This window comes from Oncorhynchus tshawytscha, linkage group LG02 (genome assembly GCF_018296145.1).
Source record: "Oncorhynchus tshawytscha isolate Ot180627B linkage group LG02, Otsh_v2.0, whole genome shotgun sequence".
Taxonomy (NCBI): Eukaryota; Metazoa; Chordata; class Actinopteri; order Salmoniformes; family Salmonidae; genus Oncorhynchus; species Oncorhynchus tshawytscha.
Window position 1 is genome coordinate 59,154,937 of NC_056430.1, and position 26,137 is coordinate 59,181,073.

The 26,137-nt window shown below is 42.0% G+C and overlaps 1 protein-coding gene across 1 annotated transcript in view; it reads right to left on the bottom strand.

Moving 5' to 3' along the window:
* The window catches only part of LOC112265983 (son of sevenless homolog 1), a 70,933-nt gene that overhangs the window by 37,132 nt on the left and 7,664 nt on the right, over positions 1 to 26,137 (bottom strand). Inside the window, 9 exon segments of the mRNA XM_042301668.1 lie at positions 959 to 1,620; positions 4,605 to 4,732; positions 7,046 to 7,144; positions 8,258 to 8,368; positions 8,843 to 8,986; positions 9,216 to 9,425; positions 10,288 to 10,452; positions 14,380 to 14,511; positions 20,049 to 20,174. Of these exon segments, the coding sequence (XP_042157602.1) occupies positions 959 to 1,620; positions 4,605 to 4,732; positions 7,046 to 7,144; positions 8,258 to 8,368; positions 8,843 to 8,986; positions 9,216 to 9,425; positions 10,288 to 10,452; positions 14,380 to 14,511; positions 20,049 to 20,174 (1,777 nt within the window).

The following is a 26,137-nucleotide window of genomic DNA, read 5'->3' on the forward strand; positions in this document are numbered from 1 at the left end:
TTGTTCTGAACAGAATGATCCTGTTTGTCTAAAGCATGACTCTTTTCTATCCGCAATAAAAATCACAACCAGTTTCTCTGAATTGACCTGTGAAAGCCTAACACTGTAAGATATAAAATACTAACTTAGCTAGTCATCATGTTGGCAATAGAACAAACTCTCAAGATGCCCAGCTGACTGAGATTGCGATTTATAATGGTCCGTTTTTGGATTGCATGAACAACAGTAATTGTGTGACGGCGGTAATGCAGGTCTGTGTTACAAACAAAACAACTACAAGAGTGCTTGCTCTAGTTCCTTAACGGCTCAGCTTGGAGAACACAAAAAAGCACCTTATAGTTGAAGACTCTGAGTCATTAAAGTACATTGAAATTACTTAGGAACTCTGCACACCAGTTAGTCCTCTCACTCAAACTATTTTTTTTTAATCTGAGGTTGCACCTACCCCACATTTTCCAGGAATATTGTTATCATGTTACTGAATGTATCCAGAGTATTTTCAGATTTCATTATCGACAAACGCGGTGAAAAGTACAGTAAATGTAAAATGCACATACAATCAACTGTGTAATGTTTGGGTTCAGTCTTGTGAAAGGTGAACTATCGTGTCCTCAACTTTGGTATAATAATGTTCCCATAAGCTCATATTTCTTCTGTAAAAAACATTTCAATGTAGCCCTATCCATATAGGCCAATTCACACAAGTGTAAAGGGTTAAACCTGTTCAACACCAAATTGACTCCTACCAACTACTTTTTAACACCCAAACCCTCCCCCCCTGTTCTACAATGGGAAAGGGTCTGCAAGATGTTCTCTTTCAGGCTTTAGCAACTACTGTCACTCCACACATCTGAGGGAGGTATTTGTATAGCCCGCTGTAGGAAAAAGGCACGCATTTTAAAAAGGTCATAACAGGTCAACACAGGAAACCCTTTCTGTGTCGTGTGCTTTTTCTCACCTGCATACATGTGGAAGGTGAGCCTTTCGATGAGCTTGAGCACTGTCCCCGCCTTGATGATAGGGATGCCCGACTTGGACTGCACGTTCTCCTCGAACACCACGTTCTCCTCAGAGTCGGGCGTGGCGAACCGGTAAAGCTCCGCCCCGGGCAGCCTCATTTGCTCCTCCTTCTCCTCCTGCAGCATGGCCGAGTCCAGCATGCGCTCCAACGTCGAGCGGTACTGCAGCGAGATGAGCGCCGCCATCCAGCCATTCTTGTCCTCGGCTGACTTGGCGGCGAACACCACGCTGTTGCCGTCTTTGAGGATGATCTCAAAGGCGTGCCGGTACTCGCCCTCCTTGTCGTCCTTGTCGTTGATCTGCACCTTGCGCATGAAGAACTTCTCCTTGAGGCGGTACTCAGCGGTGGACGAGGCGCCAGGCAAGCGCGGCTGGCCATGGTTGGACTTGCAGCAGATCATCAGGCCGTCGAAGAGGAAGATGTGCCGTTCGTGTTTGGCGCCCACGCGTGTCAGTGTCCCCTCCATGATGAACTCGTTGCAGCACTGGCCGATGTCCTTGCCCTCCCAGCCATCAATGTTCTTCTGGATCTCGTTCATCTTCTTGATGGCCAGGTGCTTGCCCTTCATCTGCTGGCTGTAGAAGCGGCAGGCCGACTCGCTGGCGCCACCGAAGAGTTTGAGGGGAATAGTTGAATGTAAGAGAAAGAATGTGAGAGAAAAAAAAGGGAGAGAGAGGGGGGGAAGAGAGAGGTAGGGAAATGTGGGTCTGATGTTCACAGAACAATGACAATGGAAAACAAATCAACAAAGCCAGCGAGACTGAGATGGAGTGTAGGGTCAGTGTGGGTGGCTGAGTTTCTAAAGCAGCGGTATAACTAAAACTGGTCCAGGAGAGGGTTCCTACAAACAACATCTCATTAACAAAACACTGGGTGCGACTGAAGAGACGTGACTGGCATCCCCACCCATAACTGTAATCCTGACCCTAACCTTAAAAGGAAAATTCCACCCAAAAACAATCTTGTGGCATTTGTTTCATCAGATTTTCAAGATATACAACTTTCAAATACAGAAATACAGCCAATACGATGCGTTTCGCATACATCTTGAAAACTGGATTGCTGACATGTAAAACATTTTAGAACTTTATCAACAGTGAACTAAAGAAAAAAATACCAAAAGAGTTCTTGGGTAGAGTTTTCCTTTAACCACACCAATAACCCTAAACATATCCAAACCAATTAGGTCATTTAATATCAGTTTGCTGGTCAGTCATGTCCCTTCAGTTTCCACCCAACACTGGTGGACCAGCAGGCCAATTGACTAGACTTCCTCACCATTCCAGCAGTTGAACAAAACGGTAGTCTACCGAGGAAGGGCCCACACCCATGGTTAACAGGGTGCCTCGGAGGACCAACTGAGAAAGTGCATAAGAATAGAATGAGTCTAAAAAGAATAAAGAGCATCTGATTATATTTCTTTGAGCCAGACACTCTTTAAATATTGCTTTGGTTCATCATACCTTTAATATGGTCTATGGTATGACTATCATATTCAAAAATGAGGTATGAGTATCTCTCATTTCAGTTCTTTTAGGAGCACAATGTAGACTAGTCTCTTTATTCAATCTCTTTATTCTCATATTATACCAATGTCTATTTTCAGTCTATATTCATTATTAAGGGCCATAATAGTTAGGTCATGTGAGTAGTAAGTTCAAAACTCTTTCAGAAATTCACTACGAAAAGACTGGTTTGAGTGAAAAACCAGCACATGCGGTGGTCTTTCAAAACCAGAATGACAAAACGTAACAGAAGACAAGAAAGCTCTGCGGCCCACCAGAACCAGAATCTTACCTCTATTGCACATAACAAATCAGCTGAGCAATAATTCCAATGATCACTTCTAAAACCATCTACTTAGAATAATAGAACAGCATTGAGCCACTGGGGGGTTAAAGGTTTGTTGGGGGGTTCTACAATCGATTGAGAGAGAGGAGAACAAAAAAAAATCAACAAGGATTTAACACCCGCTAGTACAGTGCATCTGAACTAGACCTACTAGTAAACAATCGCAGGGGGGAGCTTACTTTGCTTTCCACGGACGCACAACGACTTGCATCAGCACTCCCGAGAGGCAGGCAAAGCCAACTTGTGCGCGCCTGTCTTCATACCAGCACCTCAAAGAACAGGATGACTGTCAACCGGACAGAATTAGCTTCACTGAGAGACAAGGGGCACCTCTGAAGGGCAAGGGATAGACTACACTCAAAACGTGCCCCAAAATCTTAAATTCCCATTTCCCAGTCCCATTAAGTGTGAAACTCTAAAAACTACATATAGAAAGAAAGTCAAAACTTTGCCTACTCTCAAGTCTGATCAGAGGTTATATTTGAAGTGCATTTACATTAATCTTTAAACTAGCAGTCTTATGATGAAATGAAGTAGTTAATTAAAGCAAAAATATATATAACGAGCATCATTATCAAACCATCATTTATTCCAGGCAGCGATGGACCTTGCTAGAGGATTAGCGACTAAGAGGTTATTACGTTTTCCTAATGAACAGCAAGCTTGCGAAAGAGCAAGCATAATTCAAATGGCTGTGACAATAGAACTCTTGGGTTGTTCTTTGTTCTGGCTCTGGAATTACAAAGACCCCTAGAGACAGGAAAGGTGTAGCGAAACACCCAAAGTCAACAAAGGTAACCCTTGTCGGGTACCCCAACTCAGTGTGTCCTCTCGAACTGTCCATTCTAGCCTCCTGTTTGTGTCACCATCCCCACGTTCCCGCCAAAGTATGGGGTGCAAAGACATACCGTAAGATAAGCCATCCTTTCCCCATGAAAAATAAAAACAAAAAACAAAAAGAACAGCAAGAAAGGGGTAATTTTTGGGGGTTTATACCCTACGTCCTCATACTCCACGCTCTTCGCTTCCACGCAGGTAAAGAACGAGCAACAACCGCATGTAACCAAAAAAAACACCCTGTTTTCTTCACCAATACAAAAGGAGGGATGGAGAGAAAAATGGTCTGCAAGGTTGGGACGCTAAAGTCCACTGCTGAAAGCAACGGGATTCTTTTTCTCCCCCCTTTCAAACTCTCTCACCTTTTTTTTTCTTTTCTCAAAGCCGGGAACAATAATACCAGAACAGGACAGCCCAATTCCTGACACAACTTCCCTCCGACAACACAGTGGCGAGACCCCCCTCCAACCCTCTCCCTCCCCCCACAGGTCTATTTTAGGTCCAGAGGGAAACTCAGAACTGAGCTTAGGGTGGGGGGTGTGCAGAGGATGGGAGGAGTACACCAATGAGGCAGTAGAATGAATTGCTGTGTGTGTCTATCGTGATGTCTGTGTTGTGCAAGTGTTAACGCCTCTATGAGCATACATAGTGCACATTCAAGACAAATCCACCTACTGATGCACATGTGGTACATATGTGCTTCTCTGGTCTGTGCCATTATGTGGGTGTCTGAGTTAGCTTTCCATATTTTGCTTGTGGATTTCTATTATTGGATCAGCCAGTGTGTGTGCAAAATCTCTTGTGTGTGTCAGAGCTAGCTTTGTATCTTCTTGGGTAAAGAGAAGCAGGTGTGGACGGACCAGGAGGGGTGGTAAATTGGCACACCCCTGCCTACCTCAGCCTCCTCTTGGCCATGTTCTTGGAGCAGATCCTCTCCATGCTACTCTGCAGATTGAGCAGCGCCGTGATGGCCTGCTTCAGACACTCCTTGTCCTCCTCGTCCTCACTTTTCTCCTCCAGTTGCTGTGGAAAAAAAGGGGGGTGGACAGAGAAAGAGTGGGTAGAGAAAAACATGTTGGGTCAGGTGGTTTCGCTGGTAGGGGGAGTCTGGTGAAGGATCATGATGCGGTCGGTATAAGGCTAAACTCATGAGCGAGATTAGGGCTGAGTAAAGAATAAGTTCTTCATCGCTCGCCCTCTCCATCATTCTCTCATTCCCAACCCCCTCAACTCCAGTGTTTCCCCTTCAGTCTTACTTTCTTTAGTGAAGACCTAGGAACAAAATGGCAACCAACATTCAACTGACACCACATGACCCTTTGTGATATACCACGCAAGTCTTGCCCTCCTTTATATATATACATACAGTGCATTCGGCAAGTATTCAGATTCCTTGATTTTTACTCCACATTTTGTTAACAGTACAGCCTTATTAAAAAAAACGAAACACATTATGGGGTATTGTGTGTAGATTGGTGAGGGAAAAAACAATTGAATTAATTTTAGAATAAGGCTGTAACATCACAAATTGTGGAAAAATTTAAGGAGTCTGAATACTTTCCTGAATGCATTGTATAAGCCATATATTACACGTACATGGCTCTGGGGTGAGCTGGCCTAAAGTAACTGTCAGGGAGAAAACATTGACTATTCAATTACTTTTTTCTCTGTCTATCCTTAAACCGTGTCATCGTCTTTCCAGTTTTTATTCAAGAGTCTCCAAACTAATAAGGTTGCTAGCATGCTGTGGTTAAAGTACAGAAAGTACCTTTTACATCTGTAGTGACAGTGTCTATATTATGGTTTGATAGTCTTGTATACCTGTACAAAACACATGACATGCAAGGGATAATCAATGAGGGGCTATGCGTTCTATGGAAAATAATGAACGACGTGGAAGGAGTGTTCTACGATGTGCTAGCGGAGTAGAACTAACCTCCCACTGAGCAGCATTATTTTCCAGAGAACGCATAGAGCCCCGAGTTGATTATCCCTTTTATGTCTATAATTAAACACATTTGCAGCTAAAAATGTGTTCATTTGCAGGTAGAAATGTATTCAACATCCACTGAAGTAGCTAGCAAGTTCACTAGTTTCCTTGGTAACCAAACAACCAGACGTGCTACTATGAAAATCTAATTCAACAATGTCAAATGTTTTCAATTTGACTTTTGCTTTCAAAAGCAGCTCAAACATAGAACATGTAAGGATTAAATATAGCCTTTGAATTCTACCGTGCTGATATACCGTCCCCTTGAGGGAAATAATGCACACTCTAAAATGCCCTTCAAGCCAATCAGAAACAAGTATTTAACAATGCCATGGTATACGTCTACATACTGCATTTGCACAACGATAGAAGATAATCATCTTTCCGAAAACTAGGATAATAATTTTTTTACATCTTGGAATGGCTTGATACACATACGTTTGCCACCTTGTGAGAAAATAGAGAAACCACGCACCTCCAGGAGTGGATGGAGAAACCAAGGTCATGTTCATTACAACATGCAACATAAAATGCTTTAAAAGCATTTTGCACAAAAAAAGGTAGCCCCCCCGTTTTGTCTGTTGTCCGTCTGATGCCTAACGAACATAGCCCATGTGTTTGCATCCTAAGTCTGTCCCTTTGACTATGCCGTCTGAAGACAAGGAAAGAAACTAATTCTCTCCACACCTGCGTTTCCTTTACCCTGGACTCGCAGTAAGTAAACTGGGGGTAGAAAAAAAAAGAAGAGGGATTTCAGCGATTTAGCCCTAAGCAGAGAGCCGCCACCTCTATGGCTTGCTGGAAAGAGGCTCACTGGAGAATAGGGAGTGTGGGGGCCAAATCTAGGCCTAAGGGTGAACAAGGAGCCCAAACACTAAGGCTCTCTCGGAGGGGACACATGGTTCGGGTAGCAGATATTCCACACTAGTACAGATCATGTGGTCCAGCGGTACCACTTTCTGCTCTAAACACATGCATGCCTACCCACCAGAGACCAATCTTCATATCCTCACTTTCTACTATCTACTAGCATTGAGATTGAAAAACATTGAGCCCATCAAATGTGGGCTGGTGGATCACCGTTTGGGGAGAAACCAAGGCTTTCTGATCCATATGCAGTGCCTTTCAGTAATAGATACACAAGCTATTTATACACTAATATTAAAACATAATATATGCCATTTAGCAGATGCTTTTAACCAAAGCGACACCCAGTCCAGCGTGCATACATTTTACGTATGGGTGGTCCTGGGAATCGAACCCACAATCCTGGCAATGCAAGTGGCATGCTCTACCAATTGAGCTACAGAGGACCAACCACATTAGGAATGCTCATATATGCCTACCTTTAAGATCTCAAAATAGTGGAGACAATGATAGACAGGTGTCAGGAGTAACCGGGGCAGGACGTACTGGACTGCTTCCTTAAAGCCTTCGCATATAGACTGGGGGTTCAGAGACAGACAGAGATGAGTGTTAACTTGGGCAGGTAATACAGTGTCAAATCTTATCAAGGTATATAGACCAGGGATATGCAAACAGTGCTCTGGGGGGAAAAAGTCTTATAAAGTTCTGACCTTAGGGAAAATCCACCCAGAAATGGCCCATAACATTTCTAGTATCTCAGATTATTCTGGCAATTCTCACAGGGACTTCATTGGGAGGTATGTTTGACATGCTTTTTACATTTTAAATCACTTTTATTTTATTTATTAAAGTAGCCGTTTTATTCCCTTTTTAGACCTTTACATGCCTCCTGTAAGACCTTATGATCCATTAACCGTACATGATACAGACAACATCTTGATGCAATTATACTCATTGTAGTGTGCTCTAAAATATAGAGTATGTCTAGATTCTGAAATTGTTGACATTGAGGCAGGTACAGGTTTAAAAGGGGCTTAAATGGGCACTTTCATCTCGATGAAAAAAAATGTTTGCGATACAAATGTAAAAAGCATATCAAACATCCTTCCACACAATGAAGTTCCTATGTGAGAATTTCCAGAACAATCGGATACCAGAAGTATTTCTGGACCTTCCTGGCGTGGACCTTGCCTGGTTGCCTTAACAGTCAGAATTTAAACGCCAAACTCTGTTAGATGCACATCCAAGAATGGCCACCAACAAAAAGGTTAATGAGCAAATTCTTCCAATTAAATTCACATGTAAATAGCGCGTAATTAATATTTGTAGTACATGATTAATTACATTACAACTCTTTACTTTCTTAAAACAATTTGAATACATCAGTTGTTTACAATGACAAAAACAAACAACGGAGTAATCAAGCCTGACTTTTGGGGTTATGATAAGGTGTGGTCAGCAGGGGGCTGGGGAGGGGGTGGTCAGCAGGGGGCTGGGGAGGGTGTGGTCAGCAGGGGGCTGGGGGGGGTGTGGTCAGCAGGGGGCTGGGCGGGTGTGGTCAGCAGGGGGCTGGGGGTGTGATCAGCAGGGGGCTATGGTCAGCAGGGGGCTGAGGGGGTGTGGTCAGCAGGGAGCTGGGGTCAGCGGGGGCAGGGGGTGTGGACAGAGGCTGGGGGGGTGTGGCCTCTGACCTGGAGGTAGAAGGCAGCTCCCGGTTTAGACAGCTGGCTGAGGAAGTGATCGTGGAAGCCAGTCCGTAGGATGTCTTGAGCATACGTCTCATAGGGGTCGAAGGCCAGCTCCTGGAAATAAAAAATATGAAATGTCATGTTTTATGACAATGGCCACAGCCATAGGGTGTAAGTGGGGTCTGTGAATGACAAGGAACCTTGCCTGGGACCTGAAGACTTGTGTTAGCTACCTGAGCTAATGTCTCGGTCCTGAGCTTAAGCTCGGCAGACTAACAGTGTTGTGGTGCACAAGAGCAATGTATTTTCAGACACAGGTTTAAGTGTAACAGAAGTGGTTTGTGTAATGAGCAACCTTCACTGGTACCTGAAGACTCATGTTGGCTCCCCAAGCTGATGCCTAAGCTTTATCTCAGTCTTTGGGTGCCCAGGAGCAATTTATTTGCAGAAACAGCAAACACCAAAACAATATATACGCGTGTAAACACACACACATCTCCACAAAAACACACTTTTTTGCAGACAGCAATTTCTTACCAGACAGCTTCACACACACACCTACCCCCCCACAAACACACACCCACCCACCTCGGCCAGGTCTTCGAAGCAGCTGCCCACCAGCGGGTGTGGGCTCCCCTCATCTGTCATCTCCACCGTGTCTTCAATGAGGCCCAGCAGCTTGAGGGTGACCTCGTGGATGTCCACGATGCGGCTGAAGATGTTCTCCACATCCTGCAGGGTAGTGTAGAGAGCGACGTGTGAGAATAGAGGGATGGTGATGGAAAGATGGGTGGAAGGGGGAGATGGGGAACAGAGTAAAGCAGGAAGGCGGCAGTAGAGAAGTGAGAGCGGTGATAGAGGGGAGGAAAAGGAGTGAAAAAAGGCCAGAGTCAAACAAAGTCCTGATGGAAGACCATAGATGCGCAAGTGTGTACGTGAGGCTACCTCCATCACTACTCACATGGTGGGAGAAGAGCTTGGCGTCGGAGGCGATTGGCTCGCGGAACACCTTGATGATGAGGTTGAGGTCGCGCAGGTACTGTCGGACCTCTGCCATGAAGGTCTTGACCAGGTCGTAGTAGGTCTGCTCCTCGCTGGTGGACGGCTCCTCGTCCATCAGGGGGAAACCGCTGATGTCCTCCTCATCCTGGTGGAACATGTCCATCAGAACCTGGAGATGAGGGGGAATAGAAGTGGCCAGAGACGTATTCTTAACAATTACACAGAGTGTTCCGGACCACTTTTTGCTCCCGAGTGGCGCAGCGGTCTAAGGCACTGCATCTCAGTGCAAGAGGTGTCACTAAAGTCCCTGGTTCGAATCCAGGATGATCACATCCGGCCGTGATTGGGAGTGCCATAGTGCAGGGCACAATTGGCCCAGCATCATCCGGGTTTGGCCGGGGAAGGCAGTCAAATATGAATTTATTTTAAACTGACTAGCAGAGTTAAATAGAGGTTCAATAAAAATACAATTCATAGATTATTCAATACCAGGTTGGAGTCAATTCCATTTTAGTTCAGTCAATTCAGGGAGTAAACTGAAATTCCAATTTTCTTCAGTCATTTTCTGGAAAGAAAACATGGAATTGGAATTTCAGTGTACTTCCTGAATTGAAATGGATCCCGAGAGACCCAAGCTTAGAAACATGCATGCGCACGCACGCACAGGCGAACAAAAGCGGGCACACATTCTCCCTCATTCAGCTGGCATTCTTCATCAGCTTACGTTCACAAATGACCCTACGGACTCCAGCTTTAGTTGTATATTGGCCAGTCAGTGTGGTTCCTGAAACTTCTCACCATCACATGCCACCAGTCATACGTATGCCAACAACAACAACAGTTACAAGACAATCTAATATCAGTCATAACAACATAAAAAGGGCCAATCTGGGATTGGAAAACTAGAAATTGTTTATTGGCACATACGGCCAGTGATGTCCTGCTGGGAGATCTCATAGTAGCGTATGTTGAAGATCCTCTTCATAATGCATTACAACACACTGAAGCACAACACAGGTGTTAACTCTCACCTTATCGGCACACATGGCCACGGTGATGTCCTGCTGGGAGATCTCGTAGTGGCGGATGTTCCTCACGTAGTTCCCTGCCAGCTTCAGGATGTCTGCTGAGATGTACTCCAACACGGCCACGATGTACACCGACACCTGGTGGTCAATCTTGTACCCTAGTACCTCCTGAACAAGGGAGAGGGATTATGGGAAAATGAGTCCACTACGTACACATATACCTACTGTGTACTGGCGGTCTTGTACCCTAGTGCCTCCTGAACATGACCCAGGAAGAGAGGAATCATGGGTAAAAAGCAGGGTCAGTGTGGTTTGACTACTGTACAATCTGACCACCGTACTTTCAAACTAGTGTAAATGGTGCAGGCCTGAATGGTACACAGAACACAGAAAGCGCAAGGTAAGATTTCCTTTATGCGTTTTAGTTACCGGTACATCATTGAACAGTAATTTGGCACAATGGGTACTTTAAATACTAATTAAGTCATGTATTACGGTTAATGCAAGGCTCAGAATTATATAACCGGTGTTGTTAAAATTATGTCATTAATTATGTCAAGTAATTCTGTTGTTGCTGCACATCAGTATGTGTATTTCTAAAACAAAGAGCACTACCAGCTCATAGCAAAAAAAGGTCTAAAGAATATAGGTGGAATATTCTTATCAGGTATCCAATAAGAGACATGTTTTTTTAAAGGTTGCTTGGTCACTCAAAGCATCTATATGGTTAGGTGTTAGTTCGCATTCTAAAATGTGAATCCTATCCTTCCTTATTTAAAAAGGGGGCAATAGGTAAAAGAATACAACAAAAAGTGCAAAAAAGTTAAGGTCTAAATTAGGTAAATCTTTGCATCTCGGCCTCCTTGGAATTTTCCCTTTCATGGTTTGAGTGAGAGTACCATTTGAACTCTACAGCCACCATACATTCTAGCCTGAGCGCAAACCCTCATATTGGCTTTCGACATTTCTCCATACCCATCCCACAGCTTTTTACCAAAATGTGTTATTGTTTCAACTGCATATCGCCCCTTTAATATCATCTCAATTAAAGTATTTGGCATGGGTGAATACATTTTGTCAAGCATCACAGGTTCATCATGGATTTTCATTAAGTGACCAATTCCACAAAATAGTTAAATGTCTCCCTCTATTGGTCAGTATAGGTACTGTGAGAAGTGGCCAATACCGAAACAGAAAACATTTTTGACAAAGAACACACAAAATATCGATTTTGTTTATTGAGTCACGTTAAAAGCAGTTCAATCAATACTTTGTCTGTTTCATTAAAAACAATTCTGAAGTGCAGAGCACAATTCCTACTTTGGCCGCCTTTCCTTCCAGTTCTCTGCTGCCAATGACTGGAACGAATTGCAAACGTCACTGAAGCTGGAGACGTATATCTCCCTCACTAACTTTAAGTATCAGCTGTCAGAGCAGCTTACAGATCATTGCACCTGTACATAGCCCACCTGTAAATAGCCCACCTAACTACCTCATCCCCATATTGTTATTTATACATTTTTGCTCCTTTGCACCCCAGTATCTCTACTTACACATTCATCTTCTACACATCTATCACTCAAGTGTTTAATTGCTAAATTGTAAATATTTCTCCACTATGGCCTATTTATTGCCATACCTCCCTAATCTTACCTGATTTGCACACACTGTATATATACTTTTCTATTGTGTTATTGACTAAGTTTGTTTATTCCATGTGTAACTCTGTGTTGTTGTTTGTGTCACACTGCTTTGCTTTATCTTGGCCAGGTCAGTTGTAAATGAGAACTTGTTCTCAACTGGCCTACCTGGTTAAATAAAGGTGAAACACATGTTTTTAAAGATATCAGTAACTGGGCTCTGTTCAGGAGGATGTAACATTACAACACTTTCAGATATATTGTGTAGAACAGCTAGAACGGATGCATAAATGAATACTTGACAGACAGTCCTGTTTGCAACATTCAGGACTTTTTACTGTGCCCTCAGAAAGTACTCACATCCCTGGACTTTTTCCACATTTTGTTGAATTTTGATTGTGTCACTGATCAATACACAACACCCCATAACATCAGTGGAATTACGTTTTTAGAAATGTTTACATATTAATTTTTAAAAATGTAACGCTGTAATGTCTTAAAATAAGTATTTAACCCTTTTGTTATGGCAAGCCTAAATAAGTAAAAATGTGCTTAACAAGTTACATAATAAGTTGCATGGACTCACTGTGTGCAATAATAGTGTTTAATATGATTTTAAAATGACTACCCCATCTCTGTCCCCACACATACAATTAGTAAGGTCCCCCAGTCGAGCAGTGAATTTCAATCACAGATTCAACCACAAAGACCAGCTAGGTTTTCCAATGGTTCGCAAAGGGAACCTATTGGTAGACGGGTAAAATAAAAATATAAAGCAGACATTGAATATCCCTATGAGAATGGTGAAGTTATTAATTACACCTAGGATGGTGTATCAATACACACAGTCACTTCAAAGATAGAGGCATCCTTCCTAACTCAGTTGCCGGAGAAGAAGGAAACCGCTCAGGGATTTCACCATGAGGCCAAAGGTGATTTTAAAACGGTTACAGAGTTTAATGGCTGTAATAGGAGATAACTGAGGATGGATCAACATTGTAGTTACTCCACAATACTAATATAGCTAAGCACAGGCAAAATCCTAGAAGAAAACTTGCTTCAGTCTGCTTTCCAACAGACACAGGGAGACAAATTCACCTTTCACAAGGCCACATATACACTGAAGCTGCTTAGCAAGACAACATTGCATGTTCCCGAGTGGCCTAGTTACAGACTGATTTTCAAGAAGATTTTGACAAGACTTGAAAATGTCTGTCTAGCCATGATCAACAACCAACTTGACAGAGCTTGGAGAATTTTTGGAATAATGGGAAAATATTGTACAATCCAGATGTGCAAAGCTCTTAGAGACTTACCCAGAAAGACTTACCCAGAAAGACTTACCCAGAAAGACTCACCGCTGTAATCGCTGCCAAAGGTGATTCTAACAAGTATTGACTCAGGGGGTTGAATACTTATCTAATCAAGATATGATATGATTTGATTTTGTTTTTACTTTGACATGAGTATTTTGTGTAGATCCTTGACAACAAATGAAAAATGTTTTGGGGAAAATAAAGTCAAGGAGTGTGAATACTTTCTGAAGGCACTGTACATCACTGAATACACCCAGCATTTTCACAGGCTGACGAATGTACTTGGCACTAAAGACCTAGGCTACATCCTGACCTTCATTATGATTGGTCTAGCCACCAGGGTCATGTTCAGTAGGCGCAAAACGTTTTTGAAACAGCTACAAACTACCTGAAATCAGGGTCCATCGTTAACCTTTTCTTTGTAAATGCATTAGGGTCATGCAGGGCCTAGGTTGATATGCTTGGTCTGTATATATTCAGTTCGTAATATGCTACATTTGGTTATTATGGTAATACTGTATTAAAAAACGAATATAATTTAGCAATGTAGACATTGTATTATTTTTGCTAGTATGTTCACTATTGAAGTTTTACTTTTGTAAACCCCTTTCCCTAAAATAAATAAGCTTAGCAAGTAGATTTATGAGCCCTTCTTTCTACTCTGGACAGCTCATATGTGCCGTGTGAAGGCATCAAGTCATGTAGTGCGAGCGCTCAAGAAGTTCTGACTAGCGAGGAGCATGGTTGAATTAACGGCCAATCATTTTGCTCAAATACAAATAACATGACTTTTCAGAGTGTAGTTTTCAATGGTTTTCAATAGCAGACTGACTCAGCAGGTAAACTGGAACAACAATATGCACTGAGAAGATACTGCCTCAACATGTTTTTACTGGCCAGCGGGCCATCAGCAACATCAGCAAACATATAATCTATACGATACCAAACGTTGGCTTGTAACTTATTGGTGCCACAAATTGGGATATGGGAATGGGCAGGGTAGACACAAATTAAATCCTGTAATATATATAAAACATCCTGCTGAAAGTGTCCAGTAAGACATGTTCATTTTCACTTTCCATTTCAAATTGCTTTGCCCTACTGAACATGACCCAGAGACATTTGGGATTATGGGTTACCTTGAGCAGCGGGTGGATCTTATCCACTGGCAGGGCCAAAGGATTCCTCCTCTTCCTCTTTTCGATGGCTGCCTGCGCGTCGGCGATAGCCCACTTATCGATAGGGTGAGGGAAACTCTTCTGCACTCGCTCCTGAGGGGAGGAAAGGAGGGACGTGTGAGGGAGATTGAGAGCCCTTCAATAGTGCAATACTTTTGACCAGAGCCCTATGGGCCCTTGTCAAACGTAGTGGACTACGTAGGGAATAGGGTGCCATTTGGGCTGCAGTCCGGCCTTATCTCTTATTTACTTGAATTACATATTTCCTGGTCCTCTGTTGATGCTGCATCAATAGGCAAAGCAAACATGTGGGGGTAAACTCCTCCTTCAAACTGCCCTATGACACTTGACATAGGCATTTCCATGCGTTCACCATTGTTTTATTGTCGCAGACGTTTCACATGGGACTTTTCCCTTAAAAAAGGGACATCTATAGGTTGTCAATGGGAGGGCGGGTGCATGATATGTACATGTCAAGTGTCATGTCACACTTCTGATGCAGGCACTACCAGGATGTCCCTCCCTTGACGTATGAGTTAGGTAAAGAGTTAATTTAACTCTTTAAAAACAAAGGGTGAGAACTACAAAATACATCCACAGTTAAAGGGAGGACATCTTCATAAGCACTACATAAAAAGTCATAAGCGCTTATGTCAACAACTTCAAGTTGACATAAGCTTTCTGAGGCCTAGGCATTTATAAAATGTTTGTGTTGTATATTTGCGGGAATCAAACATTTATGTTGTGCTTACAAAAAGGTATTAAGGATCTCTTTATGAATGCGTTATGTAGTCCTTATGTAGGGTACATACATAGTACACAAACAATTCAAATTTCACGCAATCCGTTGGATTCAATGGGTCACAAATTACAATATACACAAGCACAAATGAGTGTGGTCAGTCACCAACCCAGGCAGGTCAAGGGTTAAAGTTCATACAGACAGGGTCACAAGGAGAGGTCAACAGAAAGAGAGAGCACAGAACTAAGGGAGGAGTAAACATGGTACAAAGAGACCACATATCCATGGTTTGACTTTACCATGCCCCATGGCTAGGGCCATGGACCGTAAAAAGCACCTGCGGATTTCACGTGATCCGTCTGCTAGCAAAAAATGAGTCAAGGTGGACAAAACAAAAACAAGAGGTGAAAACAGGTTGGCCATCTAAAAACATGGACAGAACGAAGCAAGATGTCAGATGTTTTCTGCATTAGCTCATGTCAGTTATCATTGTAGAAAAGCAACAGTGTGATGCGCAAGAAAACATTCTACTGTTCAATGACATAAAATAAAACAAGATATGAGAATGCTGTGAGTTCTGTTCAAATGATTGTCAAAGCAATATAAGTCAAAATACATGTCCGTAAATAGCTTAACTTTTCTACCGGTCACTTTGTAAATGGATTGGATTTGTAAGAATACAAATGAAAACTGTGCAAAACAAACCGTCTAAAGTACACCATGACCTGAGCTTAAAAGAAATCCACTTCACAAACACTGATAATTTCCCCTTTTTGGGTGGGCACATACAATCCACTTCCTCTTTTACTGCAACCCTGACTTCACCAGCTGTCAATAAAAAGTGTGCTAACAGAATAAACAGAATAAAATGAAGCGGAATGCTATGCTATGACTGTGAGGGACATTAAAGCAGCAATCAGCAGTAGGAAGAGAAATGTAACCAACCAAATTCAGACAGTGCTATGGATGCAAGGACTGGCCATCCATGATATCAACATTATAGTTTTAACCATGTCTTGAGGCTATATAGTGTTTGTTTACACACATTGGAGTAAAACAAGCTTATATTTTGGCTTCTGATGGAGTACGACAGTTGAACTAAGCTCATGAAGCATTTATAAATTATATTCTTCAAGAATCATTACGTACAAATCATTAATTTAAGTCCCAAATTTGATGTGTACTGAAACCAAATATAAAACACCTAACTTTCAACAATTTATACGATTTTACAGTTCATAAAAGGAAATCAGCCAATTTAAATTTATATTAATTAGGCCCTAATCTAAAGAGTTCACATGACTGGGAATACAGATACAGTGGGGCAAAAAAGTATTTAGTCAGCCACCAAAGTTCTCCCACTTAAAAAGATGAGGCCTGTAATTTTCATCATAGGTAACACTTCAACTATGACAGACAAAATGAGAAGAAAAAAAATCTAGGAAATCACATTGTAGGATTTTTAATGAATTTATTTGCAAATTATGGTGGAAAATAAGTATTTGGTCACCTACAAACAAGCAAGATTCCTGGCTCTCACAGACCTGTAACCTCTTCTTTAAGAGGCTCCTCTGTCCTCCACTCATTACCTGTATTAATGGCACCTGTTTGAACTTGTTATCAGTATAAAAGACACCTGTCCACAACCTCAAACAGTCACACTCCACTATGGCCAAGACCAAAGAGCTGTCAAAGGACACCAGAAAGAAAATTGTAGACCTGCACCAGGCTGAGAAGACTGAATCTGCAATAGATAAGCAGCTTGGTTTGAAGAAATCAACTGTGGGAGCAATTATTAGGAAATGGAAGACATACAAAACCACTGATAATCTCCCTCGATCTGGGGCTCCACACAAGATCTCACCCCGTGGGGTCAAAATGATCACAAGAACGGTGAGCAAAAATCCCAGAACCACACGGGGGGACCTAGTGAATGACCTGCAGAGAGCTGGGACCAAAGTAACAAAGCCTACCATCAGTAACACACTACGCCGCCAGGGACTCAAATCCTGCCATGCCAGACATGTCCCCCTGCTTAAGCCAGTACATGTCCAGGCCCGTCTGAAGTTTGCTAGAGAGCATTTGGATGATCCATGAGAAGATTGGGAGAATGTCATATGGTCAGATAAAACCAAAATATAACTTTTTGGTAAAAACTCAACTCGTTGTGTTTGGAGGACAAAGAATGCTGAGTTGCATCCAAAGAACACCATACCTACTGTGAAGCATGGGGGTGGAAACATCATGCTTTGGGGCTGTTTTTCTGCAAAGGGACCAGGACGACTGATCCGTGTAAAGGAAAGAATGAATGGGGCCATGTATCGTGAGATTTTGAGTGAAAACCTCCTTCCATCAGCAAGGGCATTGAAGATGAAACATGGCTGGGTCCTTCAGCATGACAATGATCCCAAACACACCGCCCGGGCAACGAAGGAGTGGCTTCGTAAGAAGCATTTCAAGGTCCTGGAGTGGCCTAGCCAGTCTCCAGATCTCAACCCCATAGAAAATCTTTGAAAGTTGAAAGTCCGTGTTGCCCAGCAACAGCCCCAAAACATCACTGCTCTAGAGGAGATCTGCATGGAGGAATGGGCCAAAATACCAGCAACAGTGTATGAAAACCTTGTGAAGACTTAGAGAAAACATTTGACCTGTTTGTTGGCAATGACAAAGTATTGCGAAACTTTTGTTAGTGACCAAGTACTTATTTTCCACCATAATTTGCAAATAAATACATTAAAAATCCTACAATGTGATTTTCTGGATTTCTTTTTCTCATTTTGTCTGTCATAGTTGAAGTGTACCCATGATGAAAATTATACAGGCCTCTCATCTTTAAGTGGGAGAACTTGCACAATTGATGGCTGACAATACTTTTTTTGCCCCACTGTATGCATTGGTTGGTCAAAGATGCCTTAAAAAAAAAAGGTAGGGGCGTGGATCAAAAAACCTGTCAGTATCTGGTGTGACCACCATTGGTCTCATGCAGCGCGACATCTCCTTCGCAGAGTTAATCAGGCTGTTGATTGTGGCCTGTGGAATGATGTCCCACTCCTCTTCAACGGCTGTGCGAAGTTTTTTGATATTTGCAGGAACTGGAACACACTGTCGTGCACGTTAATCCAGAGCATCCCAAACGTGCTCAATGGGTGACATGTCTTGTATTCAGGCCATGGAAAAACTGGGACATGCTCAGCATCCAGGAATTGTGTTCAGATCCTTACGACATGGGGCCGTGGATTATCATGTTGAAAGCACTCCACACTGCCCTTTCCCACCTGGACAAACGGAACACCTATGTGAGAATGCTGTTCATTGACTATAACTCAGCGTTCAATACCATAGTGCACACAAAGCTCATCACTAAGCTAAGGACCCTGGGACTAAAACACCCTCTGCAACTGGATCCTGGACTTCCCGACGGGCCGCCCTCAGGTGGTAAGAGTAGGCAACAAAACCATCTGCCACGCTGTCATAATGAGGGCACGACAACACCTATTCCCCCTCAGGAGATTGAAAAGATTTGGCACGGGTCCTCAGAACCTCAAAAGGTTCTACAGCTGTACCAGACAGCATCCTGACTGGTTGCATCACTGCCTGGTATGGCAACTGCGCGGCATCCGACCATAAAGCGCTACAGAGGGTGGTGCGTCACGGTTTCACACGGTTTCTCTGTGCATTCAAATTGCTATCGATAAAATGCAATTGTGTTCATTGCAATTGTGTCACCCTGGTGAAGACAGCGACCATGCAGATGAGTTTCCCGGAGACGTTTTCTGACCATTTGTGCAGAAATTCTCCAGTTGTGCAAACCCAAAGTTTCATCTGCTGTGCGGGTGGCTGGTCTCAGACCATCCCGCAGCTGAAGAAGCCGGATATGGAGGTCCTGGGCTGGCGTAGTTACACGTGGTCTTGCGGTTGTGAGGCCGAACGGCCGTACTGCCAAAAACTCTAAAACGACATTGGGGGCAGCTTACGGTAGAGAAATGAACATTCAATTCCCTGGCAAAATCTCTGGTGGACATTCCTGCAAGTTAGAATGCCAATTGTACGCTCCCTCAAAATTTGAGACATCTATGGAATTGTGTTGTGTAACAAAAGTGCACATTTCAGAGTGGCTTTTTATTGTCCCAAGCACAAGATGCACCTGTGTAATGATCATGCGGTTTAATCGGCTTCTTTATATCCCTCACCTGTCAGGTGGATGGGATTATCTTGACAAAAGGAGAAATGCTCACTAACAGGGATGTAAACAAATTGTTGCACAGCATTTGAGAGAAATACGCTTTTTGTGCATATGGAAAATGTCTGGGATCTTTTATTTCAGCTCATGAAACATGGGACAAACACTTTACATGTTGCGTTTATATTTGTGTTCAGTGTAGGAAATGCTGATTGCCCCTTTAAGTAGAAGTAGCCCGCATCACTGGTCAAGGGTCAGTTTATTTCCCAGATGATAGGTTTAAATGAGAGGATCAGGGGAACAGTCATCTGATCCTAGACCTGTGATTTAGAGGCAACTTCTACCTCGCCACAGTTCGTTGTTGATTCCATGAGGGACTCCAAAAGGGAAGGTCTGCTCACTGTTTTTCTGCTTCCAAACGTGATCTGTTAATAATAAAGATTAAACAACACAATCACAACGCTTCAACTTAATTGTGATTGAAATGTGTTATCACCTTGACCTAAGCTTCAGTAAAAGATCACATTTGAGGGCAAAACAACACTGAGCAAACACTCCTATTTCTCTACGTAAAGGACCTGTTTGTCCAAAGCTGCTGCTATTGCTTTGGAAGTGTATAAAAAAACAAACTCTGTTTACACTCTGTAAAAAAGGGGTCAACAAGGTTTTTGGTCCAGACACTGTTGCGCTATTGACGGAGATCCTTACCTCCACGTCCTGCACGCTGCGTGGCTGTGCCTGGCAGAGCATGCTGAGCAGCAGTAGGATCAGCTCCTCAATGTACTGCAGTGCATCCTCCTGGGATGACAATTTGGGATGTACCTGGCTCAGCACCTTCACAGAGAGAGATGTGTATTAGTTCAGTATGAGTTGATTGTTAAAAATTTAAATCAGCGGTTAAAAAAAAAGGTTGGATCGGCAGAATACGTGGTAAACATGTATTAGTTCAGTATAGGTTGAGTTGATTATCATTACACTTTTTTTTAATCAAGTGTTAAAAAGCTTGAGGCGCATCTGGCTCAGTACCTTCACACATAAACTAAGAGAGATGTGGCTAAGCTACTAGTTCAGTATAGATTCCAGCTGGGCCCAAACCGGTTGAATAAATGGTGTTTCCATGGAATAGAATCAACGTGTGAAAAGTAATCAACGTAAGGGAATTTAGAGACATTTTGAAATTTTTACACCAAACTTTGAACCTAAATCCAATAACAGTTCAAATGTTTGTTGATTTCACGTTAGTTGAGAACTCAAATGTAAAATCAAAACTAGACGGAGTGACGTCTATGTTCAAAACAAAACTTGGGCTGCGACTGGCGAGATATTTTCTAGTGTAGTATAGTTTCACACTTAGTCCTTTTTCAGACAATTTTTGTGAACTCAGTGCGGTTCGCTTAATTTGTTGTGCCGTGTGAACACTCCAAAGTAACTCGGACCTCTCAAAAGAGCCCCCGAAACAAACCAAACTGAGACCATCACGAGAGGTTGTCTGAATTCGGTTTGTTTGCTTGCCATTATTTCTGCACCACACACTAGACTACTGCAACACCATTTCCCCTGCCATAAGACCAATGTGCCACAAAAGAGAGAAGACAAGGTAACCCTTTACTTGACCTGTACGGTCATAACCATATTGTGTCCTAACAGCTGACATAACACTGTCATGACACATATTTAGACATGTTGTGACAGTGTTATTTCCTTGCTGTTATGAAACCTACATAAGAGTGGGAAGGAAACTTATTTGCAGAGAAAACTTATTTTAATAAATGTGGGTTCTGACACTTCAGGCTAGGGTCCTTTTTTCTCAATTTCCACCTGACTGACGTGCCCAAAGTAAACTGCCTGTTGCTCAGGCCCTGATGCCAGATATGCATATAATTGGGACCATTGGAAAGAAAACATGTTGGAGACTATAACACAAAAGATATGGTAGGAGAAAATCCATAGAAAAACCAACCAGAATTTTTTTGAGAGAGCCTATACTATTACAATGGAAAGTATCGAGAAATAATTAAATCTAGCTCCCAGAATGCAATTCCTATGGCTTCCACATGGTGTCAGCACCGTGTTCAGGCTTGTTTCTTCCAAAACGAGTAAGAAGTATGAGTTTTAGTACTGGGACACACTATTGGAAATTCATGTTTGGTCGCACGAGGAAGACAAGACACACCTGCTAATATCGGTTTCCTATTGAACATACTACTTTCCGTATGAAAAATTATAGTTGGATTACATTTTAGGGTATCTGAAGAGTCAATAGAAACTTATTTTGAATTGTTTTAACAAAGTTACATATATACACACACAACTAGGTTGGAGTCATTAAAACTAGCTTTTCAACCACTCCACAAGTTACTTGTTAACAAACTATCGTTTTGGCAAGTCGGTTAGGACATATACTTTGTGCATGACAAGTAATTTTTCCAACAATTGTTTAAAGTAAGATTATTTTACTGTATCACAATTTCAGTGGGTCAGAAGTTTACATATACTAAGTTGACTGTGCCTTTAAACAGCTTGGAAAATTCCAGAATATTATGTCATGGATTTAGGCTAATTGAAATCATTTGAGTCAATTGGAGGTGTACCTGTAGACGTATTTCAAGGCCTACCTTCAAACTCAGTGCCTCTTTGCTTGACATCATGGGAAAAATCAAAAGAACTCAGCAAAGACCTCAGAAAAATAATTGTAGACCTCCACAACTCTGGTTCATCATTGGGAGCAATTTCCAAACACCTGAAAGTACCACGTTCATCTGTACAAACAATAGTATACAAGTATAAACACCATGGGACTGCGCAGCTGTCATACCGCTCAGGAAGGAGACGCGCTCTGTCTCCTAGAGATGAACGCACATTGGTGCGAAAGGTGCAAATCAACCCAGAACAACCGCAAAGGACCTTGAAGTTTCTGGAGGAAACGGGTACAAAAGTATATATACCAACAGTAAAACGAGTCCTAAATCGACATAACCTGAAAGGCCACTCAGCAAGGAAGAAGCCACTGCTCAAAAACCGCCCCAAAAAAGTCAGACAATTTGCAACTGCACATGGGGACAAAGATCATACTTTTTGGAGAAATGTCTTCTGGTTTGATGAAACAAAAATAGAACTGTTTGGCCATAATGACTATCGTTATGTTCGGAGGAAAAAGGGGGACCTTGCAAGCCTAAGAACACCATCCCAACCGTGAAGCACGGGGTGGCAGCATCATGTTGTGGGGGTGCTTTGCTGTAGGACAGACTGGTGCACTTCACAAAATAGATGGCATCATGAGGTAGGAGAATTATGTGGATATATTGAAACAACATCTTTAGACATCAGTCAGGAAGTTAAAGCTTGGTCGCAAATGGGACTTCCAAATGGACAATGACCCCAAGCATACTTCCAAAGTTGTGGAACATTTGTGGGCAGAACTGAAAAAGCATGTGCGAGCAAGGAGGCCTACAAACCAAACTCAGTTACACCAGCTCTGTCAGGAGGAACAGGCCAAAATTCACCCAACTTATTGTGGGATGCTTGTGGAAGGCTACCCGAAACATTTGACCCAAATTAATCAATTTAAAGGTAATGCTACCAAATACTAATTGAGTGTATGTAAACTTCTGACCCACTGGGAATGTGATGAAAGAAATAAAGGCTGAAATAAATCACTCTCTCTACTATTATTCTGACATTTCACATTCTTAAAATAAAAGTGGTGATCTTAACTGACCTAAGACAGGGAATTGTTATTCGGATTAAATTTCAGGAATTGTGAAAAACTGAGTTGAAATGTATTTGGTGCATGTAAACTTCAACTGTGTATATATATTTACTCTTTTTTATTGTGTCTTCTGGTTTGCTTTAAGGAATTTTAAATTATTTATAATACTTAAGTAGATTTTAGCAGTTACATTTACTTTTGATACTTACGTATATTTAAAACAAAATACTTTTACTCAAATAGTGTTTTACTGGGTAACTGACTTTACTTGAGTGTTTTTCTATTAAAAAGGTATCTTTACTTTTACTCAAGTATGATAATTTGGTACTTTTTCCCCACCACTGTAAGTAGGTATATATCGGTCTGATAAATTCTGATGGGATGGCTTGTCCTGCACTTTGTAAAAACCCAGAGTGCATTCAGGGAATGTTGGAAAAAGCTTTTGGATCCTTTCTGAACTTGGCAAATGTGAATAAAGAGGACTCTGACCACAAAATAGGTGAAGTGAACTGGCGAGAGAGTTGAGTCCTCATTCAAAGGCAAGGGCAGTGTGAATACAAGGAGGATTTAGTTATATATATATATATATATATATATATATATTTTTTTTTTTTTAAATACCCTTTGTAAAAATTTAAAATAAGCGGGGATTTCTCATTTGGACCACTCGAAAAAAGACAGAATACAATAATAGTCAACTTTTTCCTGAAAGTAGGCTAGACTTCACACTCTCTTTTGGTTGGATAGGATGCGGTGGAATATAATGTAATGAATAAAAAAGACAAATAGGCTTGTAGTGTGGCTCCCCTTTGGAAAAGCCCTCTAGATATGCATTTGCAAATTGCAATACAGCCAACGAGTATTAGGCCTACATGATGAAATGCAAATTCAGAGTGCTGTGTTCACCAGTACCTAGTCTACTCAAATACATTCTTACTCTGGATAGGCCCATCTGCATTCCAGTCAAGTGCACTCCATCATAACAGTCACAAGTCACTGTGACCTACACAAGGAGTTCTTGCAGAACATGCACATCATAACATAGACTCCTTGAACACAGCCCATGGTTGGCTTTAAATCAAACACTAGACATAGCTTTCATCAATAATCATGTAGCCTATTTCCAAGTCAATTCATATATTTCCAGCAGGAAATTGCTATTAAGTACTCATTATCACAAACTAATTTTGTGTTGACTACTGACAAACTTGTGCCCACTTCATGCAGTCATTGAAACAGTGACAAACATGGCTAGAAAATGAGATGACCAGCGATGAAGGGTTGTCGCTACGAACATAACTATAAAGACACATTACTCTAACGTTGAGGCCTACCTTTTGGTCCTGCATCTCCTAACCACCATCCATTGAGTTGGTACAAGACAACACATCAATCTTAACTTTATGGCTGGTAATGGGTCAAATACGTTAGGGAAAAAGTACACAATTAGGCTACTTGAGTTTAGGTTGGAATAAGCATACGTTTGCGGTTGTAGCTCGTGGAGTGGGACTACTGCCTCTAACTCTGTGTCCCTTGTAACTGACTGAGCCCAGTGACGAGAGCACAGCATAGACACTCCGGTCTCCTCAGTTCGCCTCGCCAGCCGAGGCCTCCTATCAGAGCATGACTAAGCAAGCTCTGAGAGTCTCTACTCCCCTCCTCCTCTTAGAGAGGGCACGGTCCTACTCAACTTGGCAGCTCTTCAGAGGCAGAGAGAGTTACAAAGGGAGAGAGAGAGTGTGAGCGAGAGGGTGTTTTCTGAGGTCAGAGTGAAAAGATGGAGACCTTAGAAATAGAAAGTTAAACTATTTTTATGAATATGCCATTTAATTTTAAGGGAGAGACTGCATAAAATAGTAAACTGATATGTAAAAATGGTGCAGAGTGAATAAAAGCAAAAAGGCGCAGATAGCGTGAAAAGCTAAATGAAAGGGAGGTAAGTAACGAGGGGACTATAACCTACAGCAGGGATCATTAAGATTTTTTCAACATGATTACTAATTATTTGGAGAGAGCAAATTGACTGCAAGAATCCCCAAATATATATATTTGACTAAAACAATACATTTCAAACCTTGCTTACATTTGTATGCAATTACACGTCTCTCTCTATTAGGCATGGGAATACTGTGGAACAGATTACCTAAATTAAAATCACTTGGAGCTGATTTCCTGCTGTTAACAGTCATTTATTTCCAACAATTAAAATAAAATAAAAAACTAAATACAAACTCCAAAATACATACAGTACCAGTAGTTTACACACCTACTCATTCAATGGTTTTTCTTTGTTTTGACTATTTTCCAGATTGTACAATAACAGTGAAGACATCAAAACTATGAAATAACGCATATGGAATCATGTAGTAACCAAAAAAGTGTTAAAATCAAAATATATTTGAGATTCATCAAAGTAGCCATCCTTTTCCTTGATGACAGGTTTGCACACGCTTGATACTTCATTGGAGCAAGAAATACAGTGGAAACCAATTCGAGCCCATGACAAACACCAACTCAACAAGCAAGTGACAAAACTTCAGATAGAAAGGCAGAGAATCGGAACATGGCGAAACTCGTACTGCAGCTGAAGTGCAATCTTCTCCCATCACAAGGCAAAGAAAACACCCATCTTCTATGGAAATACAGAGGTTGCTGTACTGGGTCAATAAAGCCTGAATGTTCTCTAATGCCTCCATTTTACACACACGGCTCCTCAGTGGAGGACCATCCTCCTCAGTGAATTTAATAGAAATAAAACTACACTAAATATATTCACCTCACCAAATAATTGATTAAAACACACCATCTTGCAGTGAAGGTCTACAGTAGCCTCAACAGCACTCTGTATTGTAGTACCATGGTGTAGCTGGAGGACAGATAACTTCCATCCTCCTCTTGGTACAATGACTTCAATATAAAACCTAGGAGGCTCATGGTTCTCACCCCCTTCCATAGACTTACAGTCATTGTGACAACTTCCTGAGGACGACGTCCAACCTATCAGAGCTCTTGCAGCATGAACTAACATGTTGTCCACCCAATGAAAGGACCAGAGAATGACACTAGTACTGAAAATAAACTACAGCTA